The sequence below is a fragment of the Hypomesus transpacificus genome, chromosome 22, assembly GCF_021917145.1.
Source record: "Hypomesus transpacificus isolate Combined female chromosome 22, fHypTra1, whole genome shotgun sequence".
Classification (NCBI taxonomy): Eukaryota; Metazoa; Chordata; class Actinopteri; order Osmeriformes; family Osmeridae; genus Hypomesus; species Hypomesus transpacificus.
In genome coordinates, this window is record NC_061081.1 from 4,253,694 (window position 1) to 4,269,950 (window position 16,257).

The 16,257-nt window shown below is 40.5% G+C and overlaps 1 protein-coding gene and 3 long non-coding RNA genes across 5 annotated transcripts; 1 reads left to right on the forward strand and 3 right to left on the reverse strand.

Moving 5' to 3' along the window:
* The first annotated feature begins 255 nt into the window (after positions 1–255).
* LOC124484272 lies at positions 256–3,399 on the forward strand. Of its 2 annotated transcripts, XM_047045132.1 has the most exons (11): positions 256–403; positions 558–651; positions 949–1,075; positions 1,152–1,363; positions 1,605–1,722; positions 1,807–1,898; positions 2,068–2,185; positions 2,291–2,395; positions 2,504–2,689; positions 2,776–2,955; positions 3,086–3,399. In XM_047045132.1, the coding sequence occupies exons 1-11, from the start codon at positions 345–347 to the stop codon at positions 3,322–3,324; spliced, it is 1,530 nt and encodes a 509-aa protein (XP_046901088.1). In that variant the 5' UTR covers positions 256–344; the 3' UTR covers positions 3,325–3,399. The 2 variants fall into 2 exon arrangements, with proteins under 2 accessions (XP_046901088.1, XP_046901089.1); XM_047045133.1 differs by lacking the exon at positions 558–651 and having other exon boundaries at positions 298–403.
* A 3,126-nt stretch (positions 3,400–6,525) lies between these two features.
* Positions 6,526–9,934, reverse strand: LOC124484499. The gene is made up of 3 exons (XR_006957964.1): positions 9,742–9,934; positions 9,586–9,625; positions 6,526–6,985 (listed from the first exon to the last, which is right to left on the reverse strand). It is a non-coding gene; the product is annotated as an uncharacterized LOC124484499 (long non-coding RNA).
* Positions 9,935–10,261: 327 nt separating this feature from the next.
* On the reverse strand, positions 10,262–11,743 carry LOC124484518. Its single transcript, XR_006957969.1, has 5 exons — positions 11,703–11,743; positions 11,539–11,608; positions 11,162–11,368; positions 10,694–10,863; positions 10,262–10,449 (listed from the first exon to the last, which is right to left on the reverse strand). It is a non-coding gene; the product is annotated as an uncharacterized LOC124484518 (long non-coding RNA).
* Positions 11,744–12,729: 986 nt separating this feature from the next.
* Positions 12,730–15,957, reverse strand: LOC124484285. The gene is made up of 3 exons (XR_006957955.1): positions 15,841–15,957; positions 13,843–15,660; positions 12,730–13,370 (listed from the first exon to the last, which is right to left on the reverse strand). It is a non-coding gene; the product is annotated as an uncharacterized LOC124484285 (long non-coding RNA).
* Positions 15,958–16,257: the final 300 nt, after the last annotated feature.

The following is a 16,257-nucleotide window of genomic DNA, read 5'->3' on the forward strand; positions in this document are numbered from 1 at the left end:
CCAGAGAACAAAGCAATATGGAAGCGTAAGTAAAAAGCAGTTCAAGGTCCACAAGTGGCTGTAGTAGGTAGTACATATTTCAGATTATAGACTGAAGACCTTACCACACAAAATAGTCATTTGCATCCTTATGGATTTGAAAAGTTGCATACAAAACACAAAACATACAAAGGCAAAGATGTAGTTTATCGTTTTTGAAAGCTGTATTATATTATTTTCTTTAGACTTGCAAAGTGAATGCAGATGCATTTCAGAGAATTTTTCTGCAATTTGTGTACTGCAACTATGAAGAGAACCAACTTCTTGGAAAGGAGCCATTGGTCTGTCCAGCCTGTAGCCCTGAAATGGTGGCTGTTTCTGTGGATGGCAACAGAAAGTTGTACAGGTTCCAGAAAACAAACCAGTGAGTTCTGTGCACACATTATGAACAGCCAATGTAGTTAATATACAGTATGTCCAGCTGTTAATGACACTGTTAATGTCAATGTTTTTTTGATAAGTGCTACATAAATAAAAGGTCCTATTACAAAGGTAGTCCATAATACATTGTCTTAAAGGAGTGAAGAGCCAGGGTTCTTCGATGGAGTGTTTTTAGCCCGAGACTCTGAGGTGTCCAGTTTTGTTGAGGAGGTCCGGGGAACTGTCAAGAGTGTACGTTTTACATTATTCTGAACAACATTTATTGGGATTATTTTGTTCTAATTAAAGTTAAAGTAGAAAACACGATTGCCTTTGGAGAAGGGAGTCTATGATCAGGTGGGGATACAGCACTATATTCTTATCCAGGGGGCACAGTACATTCATATTGCATATTGCTTTATCCTTCAAATGTAAGGTCAGGCAATGACAAAATCTTGACAGTTAAAGTTTGTGTGTTTGCGTGAACAGTCCTGCAATCTAGTGTACTTGAATTAACTATTGTCATGTTCAAATGATTTACTTTGGTAGACCGCAGGAAAAGCGATGTGTGGTGACACCCAATGGAATGCAGCAAGAGAGACTTCAAAGCGGGCCAACAAGTTGGATGAAGAAGGTGTGGAAATTGCTGTGTGTAGACATGGATTTCTTCTCAAAGGTTGGTATGGGTCTGATTAAGTAGTAGTAAAAAATGATCTAAAGCCTCTTTCATGTGCATTGTGCTTTTTTTAAAGGTCTGAATATGTATAGAGGAGAAATCTTTGCATATCCAATGTTTCTTCAAAAAGAGTTCCAGAGTGCTACATTTTTGGCCATGGATGTGACCTGCCGATATGTGCCATACTTGACAAAAGTGTCAGAGGCCCTGACGCATCTTCAACCCCTTCAGGAAATGAGGCATTGCTTGTCTGTGATGCATGCCAAAGCCCACAATACAAAATGCGAGGTGATGCTTTTAGCTACTTGACCATACATTTTAGAGTATGATGTGGCAAACTGAGTGTAAAATGCCATAATAAAAGACAATAGCCATACCACAGTGGTCTGGACTGACCCATACAACAACCTAGGAGTGTATTTAAAGTTTTTCTGTAGCCCCTAAGTACTGCCCTCTAAAGTTGGTAATCTCAGGATATGCTTCAATAACGTGTGTCCACACCGCTTTACACATTATCTTCTTCCTGTAGATTCTGTGGACTGCAAGGAACCAGGAGGGCGCCGGCACCACTCTCGGTGAAGAAGTAGAGCAAGTGAATAGTTTTCTCTCCAGATGTGCCCTTACCACCAAGTATATGGCCAAGTCAGGTTTGTAAGCTTATTTCCCCCTGCCAGCCTGCAAATGTACATGTTTTACAAAATTGTATTGTGATTTTGTTTTGTTCTTCACAGTAAGAACTGACATGCTGACTGTCCATGCTATGGGGTGGAATGAACAGAAAGAGAATGGCCTCCATATAGCCTTGTCTTCTAGATTTAAGAAGGTATGTTCACATACTGAAGATGATTAACTTTTTAAAGCAGTTACATATAAACGTAACTTTTACTTATTATACCCAAAATGCATCAGGTTGTTATAGTACCCCCTAGTAGAAATTGTAGTGGTACAGGACCTCTGGTAGTTTAAAAGACCTTCTGTATTGTTGTTTTCAGACAGTAGAGAAGACTGTGGATGTAGCCGAGAGCCTGAAGACAATGCAGGAGCAGTTGCATTGCTGTGATGACATGCTGAAACAATGGGTTGTTGATGTCAAGCAGTGGGCCAGTAGCAGTAAGAAAAATACTTAATTCATAAACACTCTCAGTCACTTGGTTGTAATATCTGCATATCTGTAGCTTAAATGTTAAAAGTGTATTTATTTTATCTTTAATCAAGGAAGCGCAGCACCTGGTCCTGTTGATGCTCAAAGTTTGCAGATCACAATCGAAGCACTCTTTGTGAGCATTTGTCAGAAAAAGCACTACCTTTACAGACAGAATGGTATGTATAGTGTAAACATAACTAATGCAGATAAATCTTAGGCTATACTGATATCTTCATTACCATGGCAGCTCTTTTTACGTACTATTGTTTTTACTGTATTTGCAGATCGCAACAAAAGGCGACAGAAAATAACTCAAAAGATAGCCCAGGAAAAGAAACGGTTTCTGGAAGACATCCAGAGATACAACCAACAGCCTGATGGTGACCTTGTGGACACAGAGTTAGTTGTGCAGAAACTCTCTAACAAAGCTGCAGAGAGCATGATCTGGCCTTGGCAGGAACAGAACACAGGTGTTGCATCAAGATTTAACTTAAGTATGCATATAAAATGTCATCAAATTAGTTTATTAATGTCAAATGTTTTTATTCCTTGACAGACGGTGTGGACATTCTCACAAAGAAGAAGCTCTTTGACCACGTAATGCTTGCCTCACGACTAAAAGAGGAAAAGCAGATCCTTGTGAAGGAGATGCTGCAGCACTGCCAGTACCTCAAGGACTCAGTGGCAAAGGTCCAGACACTGATGGGCACTGTTTTAGTGAGCACACAGACAGGAAGTAAGTGTAAATCAAATGATCTGGCTACATGCACTTTCAAATTTATAGGTCAAACTATTTAAGTGGAAACCAATCCTGCTAGTATAGTCTTCGGTAAATAAATTTAAACATAAATTAACAACATTTCCAGGCTTGCCAAATGGATTAACCGAGGAGGGGTCCAAGGGCCTCATCAGTGCACTAAAAAGAAGACTGCAACACCTGAGACTCCAACAGCAGACCATAGCAGGCACCTACAGATGCACTCTCAAACCAAGTAACAGGCTGGTGGAAGAGGAGGACAGGGAAATGGAAGAAGACATGGACTGGCAACGTGGCAACACCTCGGATGATGATGATAGTGATGAGGAGGAGGATGCAGAGAATTGAATTCAAGTCACTTGGATCTGAATCACTCAGTCACAGCTGTAATCGCCTGAGACCTAACTTGATATACTGTAATGTATACTGTGTGTTCTCTCCCTTTGATCTCTACCTGTAATGGCCCAGGCGAGTCAATTGCAACAGAGGCTGCCTCCAGAGCATGACTGCAGCAGAGCACAGAGCATTATTTGTAAATGAGTGGTAGAACATAACACTTAACTTATAACATGGGTGAGTTAGTGACCAAGCTAACGTTTTCGGGTTTTTGTTTTAGATTCACTGTTAGGTAAGGGAGCGCGCTGGCTCCGCCTTCCCATTGCGGGGAGGGCCAGCGGCTCCCAGGTTTTGGTTTTATTTTCACTAACTCAGTCTTGTTTTTCTGTTCAATAAACTTTCGTATTATTTTTTACATACATTGACTTGCGTGGTTGGACTCAATTTATGTTGGCTGGCAGATTGGGCAATTGGGAAATGATGGGGATAAATTATTCATTTATTATTCATCATATATTTATTCATCATATATTTCAATTATCCAGATTGTTTTTGAAAAATTCTGATTTAACTCTGTATAACTCGAGACAACTATCATCTCAATATTTAATATTGATTAGTGACCATTAGTGAAAATCTGAGTCTGGATGAGGTTGAAGTTCTGTGTGTAATATAAGGTGCGTTCGACTTCATGCAGCGCCGGCGTCGCCTGCAGCCCGGCTGACATGACGCAGCCAATGGTATTCTCAGATTCAAGGCAGCCGGCTGTCGACGCCGCCGGCGCTGCATGAAGTCGAACATACCTATAGACGCATTTTCTGTTGATAGAAATGAGTGGGAATATTTGGCGTATAAACCACGCAAATAGGGATCCTCCCAACGGAACCCTGAGTTAGCTGAAAGCTACTGATAGCTAACTGTAGTTCTTTAAAACCAACGAGATTCCAAACAATCGTAAAACGAAGTAATCGGATGGTTTCTAATTATGCGAAATTACACATGATGACAAACCAAAAAGGCTAAATATAGCTACCAACAAATCTTGCCATACACCATGATTTAAGTAGCCCTAGCCTACACAAAAGGTGTGTTCGACTTCATGCAGGGCCGGCGGCGCGGACCAGCCAATGGCATTCACTCCTTCAAGTCAGCGAGGCCGGCTGTCGGTGCTGCTGACGCTGCATGAATTCGAGTAGACCTAAAGTCAAGGCTAATCCCTCGATGCGTCATCTCATTTAAAATACTACTCCATTGCCAACTAGGGCATTTAATGCTAATATTGATTACCTCTTCAACACCTCCATTATATTATAATCTATTCATACATACTTTGTATGTGATATATCAATTGTTAAGATGTTTTCAAACCCTAAACATGTAAACTTTGAAACATGTAGGCCTAGTTGAACTACAAATATGGCGTCGTTCAACATCTCGATTCAGTGTTTAATGGAATACGTTTGTAGTTCTTTTAGTAATTTGTGTTTTACACCAATATCATCTCCAATTTTATATTAGATTGATCAGAAATGTAAAATGTACATGCATTATAGATCAATACGCATTATATATAATCAGCACTACAAAAGTAAACTTTGGAATGTCTTTTTCTCATACTTTTTTTAAATATTAAATTCGAGTTTTGAATGTTTTTGTCACACTGCATGGAATGTCTCAATGAAGCAACATGGAAATTTTCAGCCCGGTAGCAGCATACTTTGGAGTACAAGACACATTTTAGATTTTGAAAATGAACATTTCAAGGTGGCGCTGTTGAGCCTCTATCTGGCTTAGAGGTAAAGCCATGTGAAAAAAAGTATTTACTCGTCCAAAATATTCGACAGGGCAAGCCACGAACATGTACCACCAAGGACATCAAACCCCTAACCCTAGCGCTGTCTGTTCAGACCATGTCTTATGCAGAGCAACTAATCATCTTTTAAGTTTGGGGATAAACAAATGCACAAGTGGTTCTGTACCCTGGTTCTGTTTGTGCTAAACCAGGACTATGTGCCACCAAAACATAATTTGACTTTGACCACTGATGTTGTCTATTTAGATTGTGAATGGTCTTGGAATCTATACTTGTAAAGATACCACACTGCAATGGCAGATTTGGATTTTAATAAGACTGTCGTACAACAACGTCAAACCCATTTTTGGAAAGGTCTTAGCTTGCGGGTTCATTTATGTAAATTTGACACATTCCTGTAAACCCTTATCTGATATATTGACCTTTGAACCCTTGCCAGGGGTCACCTTAAAGCCCTATATTTAGTAGTAGTATGGTAATTAGGGTTCCTTTCATGGCACATAGTCCTGGCTTGGTACAGTGAATGACTGGGGTTAGATAAACTGTGTCTTTTAGTTTCATAACCCTAGCCCCTACAGGGGATCAACAGCGCCACCTAGAAAAGGTAATTTTTCCTAAAATTCAATTCAATTTTCTTTCCTATCTGAAGCTAGGATCATCCTGGGATTTTGTATTTAGACCAATATTGACACTCTTCACATCATACTGGAACCATGTTCGAAGATTATGATGTCAAATAATGTTAAGTAAAGTTTACATATAAAGATATTTAAATGTTGACTTTTCGAGTACTGATACATTTTGTCTTTCATAAAAGACCAATGAATGTATATTTGTCATATTAAGTGATTTAAATGTAACTGAGGACAAAGATCTTCTAAAAAAATTAATTTTTAAATTGAAAGTAAAAAAGAACTACATTTCCCACAACCCCGCCAATATGTTTTAACGATAATATGCGCCATATTTGTAGTCCACGTAAGTTTGCTATGGTTATCATTTTAGTTAAGTGTAGCCCACATTATTTAATGACCTATTCAATTACTTTAAAAACTTGTATAAGTCTTACCACGTGTCAACATGGAAAAAAATAGAATATATAATGTATAATTCATATAGCCTATCTTCATGCCATCACCTTTATTAAGGCATGGATTATTCTGAATGTGACGTCATCGCGCCACACTCCCAGTACAGATTATTCATATTCAGCCAAAAGGAATCCATCATTTAACATTGTATGTAATGTGGTGTTAATAAGATAACACATTTACATCTGCTTGTGATGGCCTAACTTTTAATCTAAGTTTTCTCTTCATAGGTAGTCTACTCTTACCTCCACCAAGCAAAGGATCAGACGGTTGCTTGTAGGCTAACATAAGTGAGTCCAACCATGCAAGTCAATGTTTATAAAAGTAATACCAAAGTTTATTGAACAGAAAAACAAGACTGAGTTAGTGAAAATAAACCAAAACCTGGGAGCCGCTGGCCCTCCCCGCAATGGGAAGGCGGAGCCAGCGCGCTCCCTTACCTAACAGTGAATCTAAAACAAAAACTCGAAAACGTTAGCTTGGTCACCAACTCACCTGTGTTATAAGTTAAGTTTTATGGAGGCAACCATAAATCGATGCCTAGAACCCAGGAAGTGATTAAATGACTAAATGTAAATGTAAGTGGATAACAAACAAAACTTGAACTGAGAAAAAGATTGTGGCCGTAACAGTATCACAATAAGCTCATAACATGTTACAGTGTATATCAATAACAAATATAGAATTAGGAACTCTTTAAACAATAACCAGGCAGCTAGGCACAGAAATATTAACAGCAGACTTCCAGGTATCCTCCCATTCTTTTACACTGTGAAAAGAAATACACATCAGAATCAGAATATGGTTTATTCACTATGTATGTGAACAAACACAGAATTTATGGTGGCAGGGAGGGGCAAACAATAAACATACGGATCTTAAAGTAAGTAAAAGTACAAAAGTTTAACTATTTCTTAGAACTAAAATCTAAGAATAAAACAATTTAAATATAAAATATGTATAAAAATAAGAGTAAGACTAAGTAAGTACAATTTTGATAACATAGTGGTTACTTTATCAAAAGTTAGTGAAATACAGTGATCAATGTTATCTGTTTTTACAATTTCACCATGAGATTATGTGACTTAAGTTAAAGGTCCCCATGGCATGCTGTTTTTGGATGCTTTTATATAGGCCTTAGTGGTCCCCTAATACTGTATCTGAAGTCTCCTCCCGAAATTCAGCCTTCGTGCAGAATTACAGCCACTACGAGCAGTCCCACAATGAGCTTTCCTCAGGATGTGCCGTTCCTGTATCTGTAGTTTTAAATGCTATGAGGAGGAGAGAGGCGGGGCTAACTGCCATGCTTCGGTCGTTTGTAAGCCATGATGTCTCTCGAGGAAAAAACAATATCCTGCTTGCACAGTCGTAGCTAATTTTATCATTGGCGGGCCATATTCTTTGGACGGGCAAAGCAGAGTAAGGGGAGGTAACCTTTCCACCTTATAACGCATAAGAGGAAAATTCCAGATGGGCCCATCTGAACTTTAATTTTCTCAAAGGCGGAGCAGGACATCCAGGGCTTGGTTTACACATATCGCAATTTCTAGCCACTGGGGGACCATAGGTAGGGGTTTGGAGAAGCACATTTTGTCGTATTGGCTTAAATACAATTCTAATCCTAATAGTAATCAAATCAAATGCTTGGACAGTAATATGAATCTGGTATCTGTGGCCGTTACAGGACTATAATTAACACAAAGAATAACGAATCCTTATTGGATACTGCAGTTCTTTAGTAGAGTAGAAGTTAATTTCTCTGATTCAAGTTGGTGATAGTTTCTCCACAGAGGCAATGTATGTTTAATGATAAATGTTCAACTTTTAACAACAGGAACTATAGGCTTTTCACAAGTTGCTTGTGATGAAAAATGCTGTTGGCTACATTTCAGATGGAGGAAAGAACTTGAGATATAGCCAAAAGATAAGAGTACAGTCTCTTAGAGTTCGATGGGCCTAAATGTTAACCTGACAAGTCAGATAGTTTGTTGCACAGAACCACCTGGGGAAGTCATCCTTGGAAACTGTTAGGAAAAGGGCAGGCGCTTTTACCCCTAAAATTGCAAGGGATTTTATCTGTCTATTAGGGCCGGGCGGTATGACGGTATATACCGTGCGACGGCAGAAACCGGGAGAGTTTTGGCTATACCGTTTCAACCGCGGTATACTTTTTGACTACTTTTAAATGTTTTGGGTTGGGCAAAAAGGGCTTGCATCTAAAGTCTTTACAAATTTGTGATATTTTTGTATTTCACGTCAATTAAATGTCTGGTTGTTGTATTGTATATAAGCCATTGCATAAATCGTATTCCTTCAATATTTAGAATTGTAGTTTAACTTTTATTTGATTTGCTATTTTCGTTTGACCTTGATGCAGATTTGCGTTGGTCTGACAGAATTTTTGATGTGGAGTACATTCATGCCGATGCTAATTAATTATATATTTGATGACCCATTCTGCAGGTAACCAATTTGATTTGTTGCTCAAGTTGTATGTCTCATGCTGTAAAATTATTGTTGTAAAATTACACTGGTGGCGTTGCTAGTATTCTTGATTTAGGATGACTAGTGAAGGCTAGCTACTGACTAATTGAGAGTGAGGACATGCCGGGAAATATCAAACTGAGGCTTTAACGTATCGACCGAGCTTTAACAAGGTTGATACGCCGACACCGAAGTTAGATATGGATAGTAAAACTCTGAGCTGTGAGTACGTCACCATGCGGATGGCATGACTGTGCATCCGCCAATCGGAACGCTCGTACTGTCGTTGCCTTTAAATAATAGCCAGTAACGTCTTGTAGTACATGCAATACCGTTTTTTCCACCACACTAGTGGCACTGGTAAAATTTCTTAACTGACTTTACAGAACAATTACTATACCGTGATAAATACCGTAACCGTGATATAAAATTACTCATACCGTGATAGAAGATTTTGGCCATATGGCCCACCCCTATCTATCACTCTCTATCTAAGGCCTGTAGCTGCCAGGAGTTCCTCTGTAGGATGATAATTCGTTTGGCCACAAGTGCATTACTTCAGACGGCCTAAGGTCAGATGGCTGAGCGGTTAGGGAATCAGGCTATTAATCAGAAGGTTGCCGGTTTGACTTTTGGCTGTGCAAAATTATGTTGTGTCCTTGGGCAAGACACCTCACCCTACTTGCCTCGGGGGGAATGTCCCTGTACTTGCTGTAAATTGCTCTGGATAAGAGTGTATGCTAAATGACTAAATGTAATGTAAATGTAACTTGAAGCCTGGCAAGATGGATTCATGGACAAGCTAACTCAAAAAAGCTTTAATAATAATTAAACCCCCACTAAAAATAATTTAAATGAAACACAATCGCATGCATCTGAGCTTACCTGCTTTAAACGTCCCACTTTTTAAACAGGAAATTGCAGCCTGAAAATATATGAACAGAGGAATAACAAATAAGTGCCTGATTTTTTTGGGGTCATTACAAGAAAAGATTATTCATAATGCATAAGCATATGACCCTTACATAAGACAACCTTTACCTTAAATTATTTTTCTTTTTCCCGGGGAATGATTTTTGGGAAGACCTTGAGGAGAAGAGATGTGGGAAGAAGTAGAAAGTGGGTACCATAGAGAGAGGGTTGGTGAAGGAGGTAAAGAGAGCGAGGGACTGGGGAAAGGAGGTGCGGAGAAAGAATGGGAGGGAAGAGCAGGAGAACAGAAAGAGTGGGAGGGAAGAGGAGGGGAAGAGAGAGAGGGAGTCATAGGATGTGAAGAGAGAGAGGGAGTAGGAAGAGTAGATGAAGAGAGAGAGGGAGTAGGAAGAGTAGATGAAGAGAGAGAGGGAGTAGGAAGAGTAGATGAAGATAGAGAGGGAGTAGGAAGAGTATATGAAGAGAGAGAGGGAGTAGGAAGAGTAGATGAAGAGAGAGAGGGAGTAGGAAGAGTAGATGAAGAGAGAGAGGGAGTAGGAAGAGTAGATGAAGAGAGAGAGGGAGTAGGAAGAGTAGATGAAGAGAGAGAGGGAGTAGGAAGAGTAGATGAAGAGAGAGAGGGAGTAGGAAGAGTAGATGTAGAGAGAGAGGGAGTAGGAAGAGTAGATAAAGAGAGAGAGGAAGTCATAGGAGGTGGGTGGGGGACCGGGACAAGGTTAAGGGTGAAGGTTTGATCCTGAGTGGAGGCAGGGGATGTTGCTTCTGGTGTTTCTTCTCTTGTTTCCTCACCAGCTGTGGCAACGAGGCTATTGTGGTCTGAGAGATAAAGACAAATAAGTAAATGTAGAGGGAAGCAATATGTTCTCTGCTCCCAGCTTGAATCTAACTATAACAGCCGCACAAATGAGGTTAATTAAACAGAAACAGGGTCTAATCTGGGAATATTTACTCATCAACAATATTCTATTAGTATATTTTATGTTACATAACGTGTTTAGAAACTAAATGTAAATGCAAAGTTATAAAAAAGCATGTCCCAATGCAAAATATGTGTTCTTACATTTCAGATAGTATTCATAAAGGGTTGTCATTTTTTTAATGATCTCCCTCACAGGCCCCTCTGGTATGAAGCCTATGCCTGCAATGACCTTTGCTGTAAACCCCCCCCCCTCTCTTCTCTTTCCCCATGAAGAGCAGGGGCTTTAAGTCCAGTTCATGCAGCTTATTGACCTAAAAAACAGACATTAACAAGTTATCAGGCTTTGTCCTCTGTATCAGCTCTCTTGCCATCTGATCAACTACTTTTGAAATGGTATCATACTTCTTCCTACTTTTCAAAGTATCTACTATACTTCTTTTCAAATTGACAAAGCTAGGGGTCCTTACAGGAAGACTATAAGATGTGATGCTGCTATTGATTAAATGATATGGCCTGATACCAATGAAACTGGCATTGATATCAAGTTCCGACCATTATAGTATGGATCTGAATGGAACCGTAACCTAAGACCTCCACATTCTCACTCACAGATATGCGGGCTGAATCTATCACTCTGCCTGCGTTGCGGTGCTTCTTCACATTCTCCCCCCAGTCACCAACATGCCAACTCTCCTCCTTGGACTTAATCCTCTTTTTTTGTGAGAGGCTTGCAAAAAATGAAAGGCATGTTTTGCGGTTGGCAGTATTCATGACCTGGCAGTGAGGGCAAGGCCTGCTTTTGGGTTTGGTCATTTTCTGCAAACATAAACACATTGACATGTTATAAGCATTACAAGTAGGAATATGAGTAACACACATTAGATAATAATTATTCTTACATTTCATTCCTATGGCTTATGGGTATTGTAGTAAAGCATGAACTTCGGCATGAACATGGAAAGAAGTAATGTATATATTTGTCTCACAAACACCGAGGCAGGTAGCAAGCAGAGCGCGTAGGCAGGCAGATGGAGAGTTGGGGTGAGTGGGATGTTTCTTTGGGACACAAGAAAGTGCAATATTAGAACACTTTGAATACAAATAGTAGATAATAGACTCGGAAGTACAAGGAGGCCAGGAACGTAGGTACCAGGTTGTAAAAACAACGATCTGGCGGTGAGTGGAGGGCAAACCAGGGTATGTCACCGCAAGTTATTGGGAAACTGGACCGCAGGTGTGGATCTTGTGCAGGTAGGGTGGACTGGATCACTGGAGCCTGGAGATTCACACAAACACAGACAAACAGAAAGACAAACAGAAAGACAGGCAGAGCCTGTGGAGGGCGTAACACAGGTAGACAGAGGTAGGTGGACACAGGTATACACAGGTACGTCCTGACAAATTATTAAAATAGGCAGTAAGACAAGGATATGGTGAGGTAATAATATGGTGAGGTAATAAGGATATCGATATCGTTTCCAGAAAATGCGTGACTTCAGCTGCAAGTAAGAAAAGATAAAAAATACAATACAATAAATGTCATACCTAGCAAGCTATGAGATGTAAAAAGGACCACGCCAGCAAAGATAAACATTGGTCTGAGTCCAATGAAAGTGCACCGGTTCATGACCTTGCATGACATAACGTTAGACTAGCTAACTAGCTAGCACAGTGTATTAGCCTATTTTTGCAGTTTACAAAGTCAATTAATTTTTATTGGTGATGCAAAGCACCGGGCAATGTACGTCAAACATAATAACATTAAACCAACCTAAAAACAATTAAAAAAAAACTGTATAGTAGGATAGTATCTTAAATATACGTTTACTTCATCGATAATAGCTTACCTTTTCAGTACGAGAGAGCGGAGGTTTGGGTGACAAGAAGTAGTTCCAGCCAGATATTGAGCGTCAAACTTTTAGGCGACTTGTGTGTAATAATAAAATTACAATAATGTTGGATAATTTATAGGTTTTGCTGTCAGTGCATTTGACATGATTGCTTCCATGCGCTTAAAATTATGATTAAAATAAAATGATATTCCTCCCCCGATGGATTCTATTTTTCTTTTCTTTTTTATGCATATAGGCCTACCTTTTTAGATCGGTTTATTTGGTATCAGTCCATTTTATAAATAACTTTTATGTCCTTAAATAAGGTTTATGTCATTTATAACGTTTATGTCTTGGATATAACAAAAAAAATCATGTTGAAAGCACATCGGCCGGATTTTTACGAAATCACCCGACTTATTATGGTGACGTTTCGTAAAAATCCGAAAGCCGCTCATCAAAATCTATGGGAGACCTAATGCGTCAAAATACGACGCCATAGTTCACAATTTTCTACGGGAAAAGCCGAACATATTAACGTGGAAGTCAATGGGCGTCCCTAGGCGTCAAAAAACGACGAAAAAGGCGTCCCCCGGCGTCGGTATAGTGACGCCAAAGGGCTCTGCCCAAGCGTCAATATTTGACGAGTTGGGATGAGACTGGGTTGGAATATGAGTTGATCCACATGATCAGGGTGAAGCAAACTGCGCTGTGCTGTAACTATGTCACCAGCTGTGCCGAACATTCTTTCAGAGGATACACTTGTTGCTGGGATGGACAGGTAGCTCTTTGCCAAGGCTGAAAGTAGTGGAAGATCCACTTGTTTTTTCCACCACTGCAACATATCACCACTCAGAGCTAAAGAAACCCTCTCTCTGTACTGATTTCTGCCCTAGCTCTCTCCCTTGTGGTCTTCATTGGTGCTCTTGCAGTGAGGAAATCCCCAAACATCTGGTCCAAGGCTGTCTTCTTGGGGGGGACATCTTCTGGAATGGAACAGAAGAGCAGAGTGGATTATCAGTTGTGTTAAAAAATATGATGTCCAAATTATGATTTACAATCTATCTACTTATCTTACTATGTATGACTCTTACTATATATGTATTTAAATGATACTATACAACTATATATAATACATGCATCTTTAAACAAACATTGTTTTAAAACTTTTGGCACAGTTCCTATCAGAACAAACCTCTCTCTTCCTCTATGTGGGGGTTCCTGTCAACTTCTGTTTCATCTGCCTGGCCCTCATTCAGTGTGCCACTGTCACTTGCTTGGCCCTCATTCAGTGTGCCACTGTCACCTGCTTGGCCCTCATTCAGCGTGCCACTGTCACTTGCCTGACAAAAATCTGTATAATGGAGACTAGCTGCTAGATTTCCTTTTCCAACTTAAGCAAGGCACAAGTAAATTAACAAATAGAGAGTTTAGCTACGGTATGGAGTGTATTCTTACCTCTCCATCCATCATCACCACCTCTGCTGTTATCTTCATGAATATCATGTCCTTGGTGCTGTGGTTTTCCAAGAAAGCCAGGTCTTTGAAACTTGGATCAAGTGCTGTGGCATTGTAGAGGAGGTCTTGGAGATATGTGTAGCGACCATTAAAGTCCTGTCTGAACTGCTCCTTCATCAGAGAAATTATCAGTTGATGGTTCTCATCTGGCTGGAAATGCTTCTGCAGTTTGGCCTGGATTGGGGAGATCTTGAGATGGTGGGGTTTTTTTCCTCACTGAGGAGTGTGGTTGCCACTTTTGGAGGGGACATCAATTTGATGACCTCTGGGATCAGTGTCATGTCTTCCTCTGTCAGGCTGGCTAATCCTTCTCCCCTCTTTATCTTCCTTGACAGCAGGGAGTTCAACACAGCAGGCTGCTGCTCCCAAAAACGCTCCAACATGTCAAGGGAACTGTTCCATCTTGTGGGAACATCGTGGACGAGCTTGTGATTTGGCATGTGTAACTGGGCCTGCATTTCACGTAGAACCTCAGTTGCTTGTGGGCTTCTGTGAAAAAAAGTTGTCATCTTCCTCACTTTCACCAGAAGCTCTGACATCCTATCCACCTTCAGGGATTTTTGCGTGGCCAGATTGAGTGTGTGCGCGATGCATCGCACATGGGGGTTAATCCCTGCATGAACTCCAGCCAGTATCATGTTTTTTTGCGTTGTCCGTGACCAACACTGGGTTCTTGTCTTTGATCTTCCACTCGCAACAAATGTCCTTCAGTAAAACTGCTAGATTAATCCCTGTGTGAGCCTCGTTGAACACTTTGGTTTGTAGAACGTGGTTTTGCAAAACCCACTCGTCATCAATGTAGTGTGCCGTGACTGTGACATACGAGTCAGTGGCGCAAGACGTCCAACCATCAACTGTTAATGCAACTCTTTGAGCATTGCTCAATGACTCAGCTGATTCTTGTTTTACTTTCTCGTACAGAAGAGGGATTTGTTTCTCTGTGAATAGTTTTCTATTTGGAATGTGGATCCTCGGCTCCAGTATGTTGAGGAGGTATTGGAAGCCCTCGTTTTCTACAACACTGTAAGGCTGGATATCTTTACAAATAAAGAAAGCAATGGCTTCGGTTATTGCCTAAGAACGAGCTGAGTTAGTAGCCATCGGGGCATGAAAAAATACTGGCAATACTTTGCTCAGTCTGCTTGCTAGGTCTACCGGTGGAGCTAGCCACTGTAGCCATAACTGAATCCGAGGCAGACGTATCACCATGTCGCCTCTTCAGGTGAGTAGCTAAATTAGTCGTGCTGCCGGTGTATTTTATGGCAGCACAACATATTTTGCAGATTGCATTGGTCTTATCGAATTTACCATCTTTCTTCGGAAATCCAAAATGCTGCCAAACCTGGGATTTATTACAAGTTGTAGGGATGTGTAACTCTTCATCCGCCATGGTAACACTTCCGAACATGCCTCCAACTCGCGCGAAACTTGGCCGAGAGACTTCACGAGAATCGGCCACTGACAGCAGTGGAGACCAGAGCGCGCTTAAGAACTATCTAAATATAAAATTATTGGTCACAAATCATTGGTCAAATAAAAAAATAAAATAAAGGTGTTCGCATGCACATAATTCTATATGTATACATCGGATTATACCGATGCAAAGATGTTAGAAACGATGCATCGCGATTTCATCCCACATTGTATCCGGGCCATCGCATCGAGAGTTTTTATGTGGATGCGCCGATGCGAATCGGTGAATCTTCCCATCCCTAATGGACATGTTGATTTTGTGTTCAGAGCCTGCGAATGACTGACCTGTTAAGTGAAATGCAGCAAGTTGATACAATCGTTAATAACTGCTGTGTCTTATCAAAGGTTAACTCTCCTGCTGTTAAGCGCTTTCCTAAATGCTTTAGCTACACCTCGCTAGCCCACATTGGCAGTCTTAACCAACACTAAAATAACACTGTTGATAATCTCATTTGAATAACTTACATGTCCTGTAATGACATACATGTGTTTTGCCTCTAGATGCCATATCTTGGTGTCATTCACCCATCCTGCAACTGCGTATTGATATGCATCTGTACTTTCGAAAGCCTTCAGGCTATCTCCGGTAGTGATGTGTCGTTCGTGAACGATTCGTTCATTTTGAACGAATCCTTATAAGGACTCGGGAGTAACGAGTCCTCTCAACGAGTGATTCGTTCATTTCCCGACTCGGTCTTTCTACGAGTCTTTGGATCATTTTTCACGTGACCTGCATAGGCTCTGTAGCTAGAGGAAACGAACGATTCGTTCCTTTCCCGACTCGGTCTTTCTACGAGTCTTTGGATCATTTTTCACGTGACCTGTATAGGCTGTAGCAAGAGGAAACGAACGATTCGTTCCTTTCCCGACTCGGTCTTTCTA

Bases quoted from the DNA above. Each gene is read 5' to 3' on its own strand.
- LOC124484272 (XM_047045132.1), top strand. From the start codon at position 345: ATGGTGGCTGTTTCTGTGGATGGCAACAGAAAGTTGTACAGGTTCCAG. The intron at 1,364-1,604 runs GTGATGCTTTTA...TTCTTCCTGTAG, and splicing joins CCCACAATACAAAATGCGAG to ATTCTGTGGACTGCAAGGAA. The intron at 2,186-2,290 runs GTAAGAAAAATA...TCTTTAATCAAG, and splicing joins CAAGCAGTGGGCCAGTAGCA to GAAGCGCAGCACCTGGTCCT.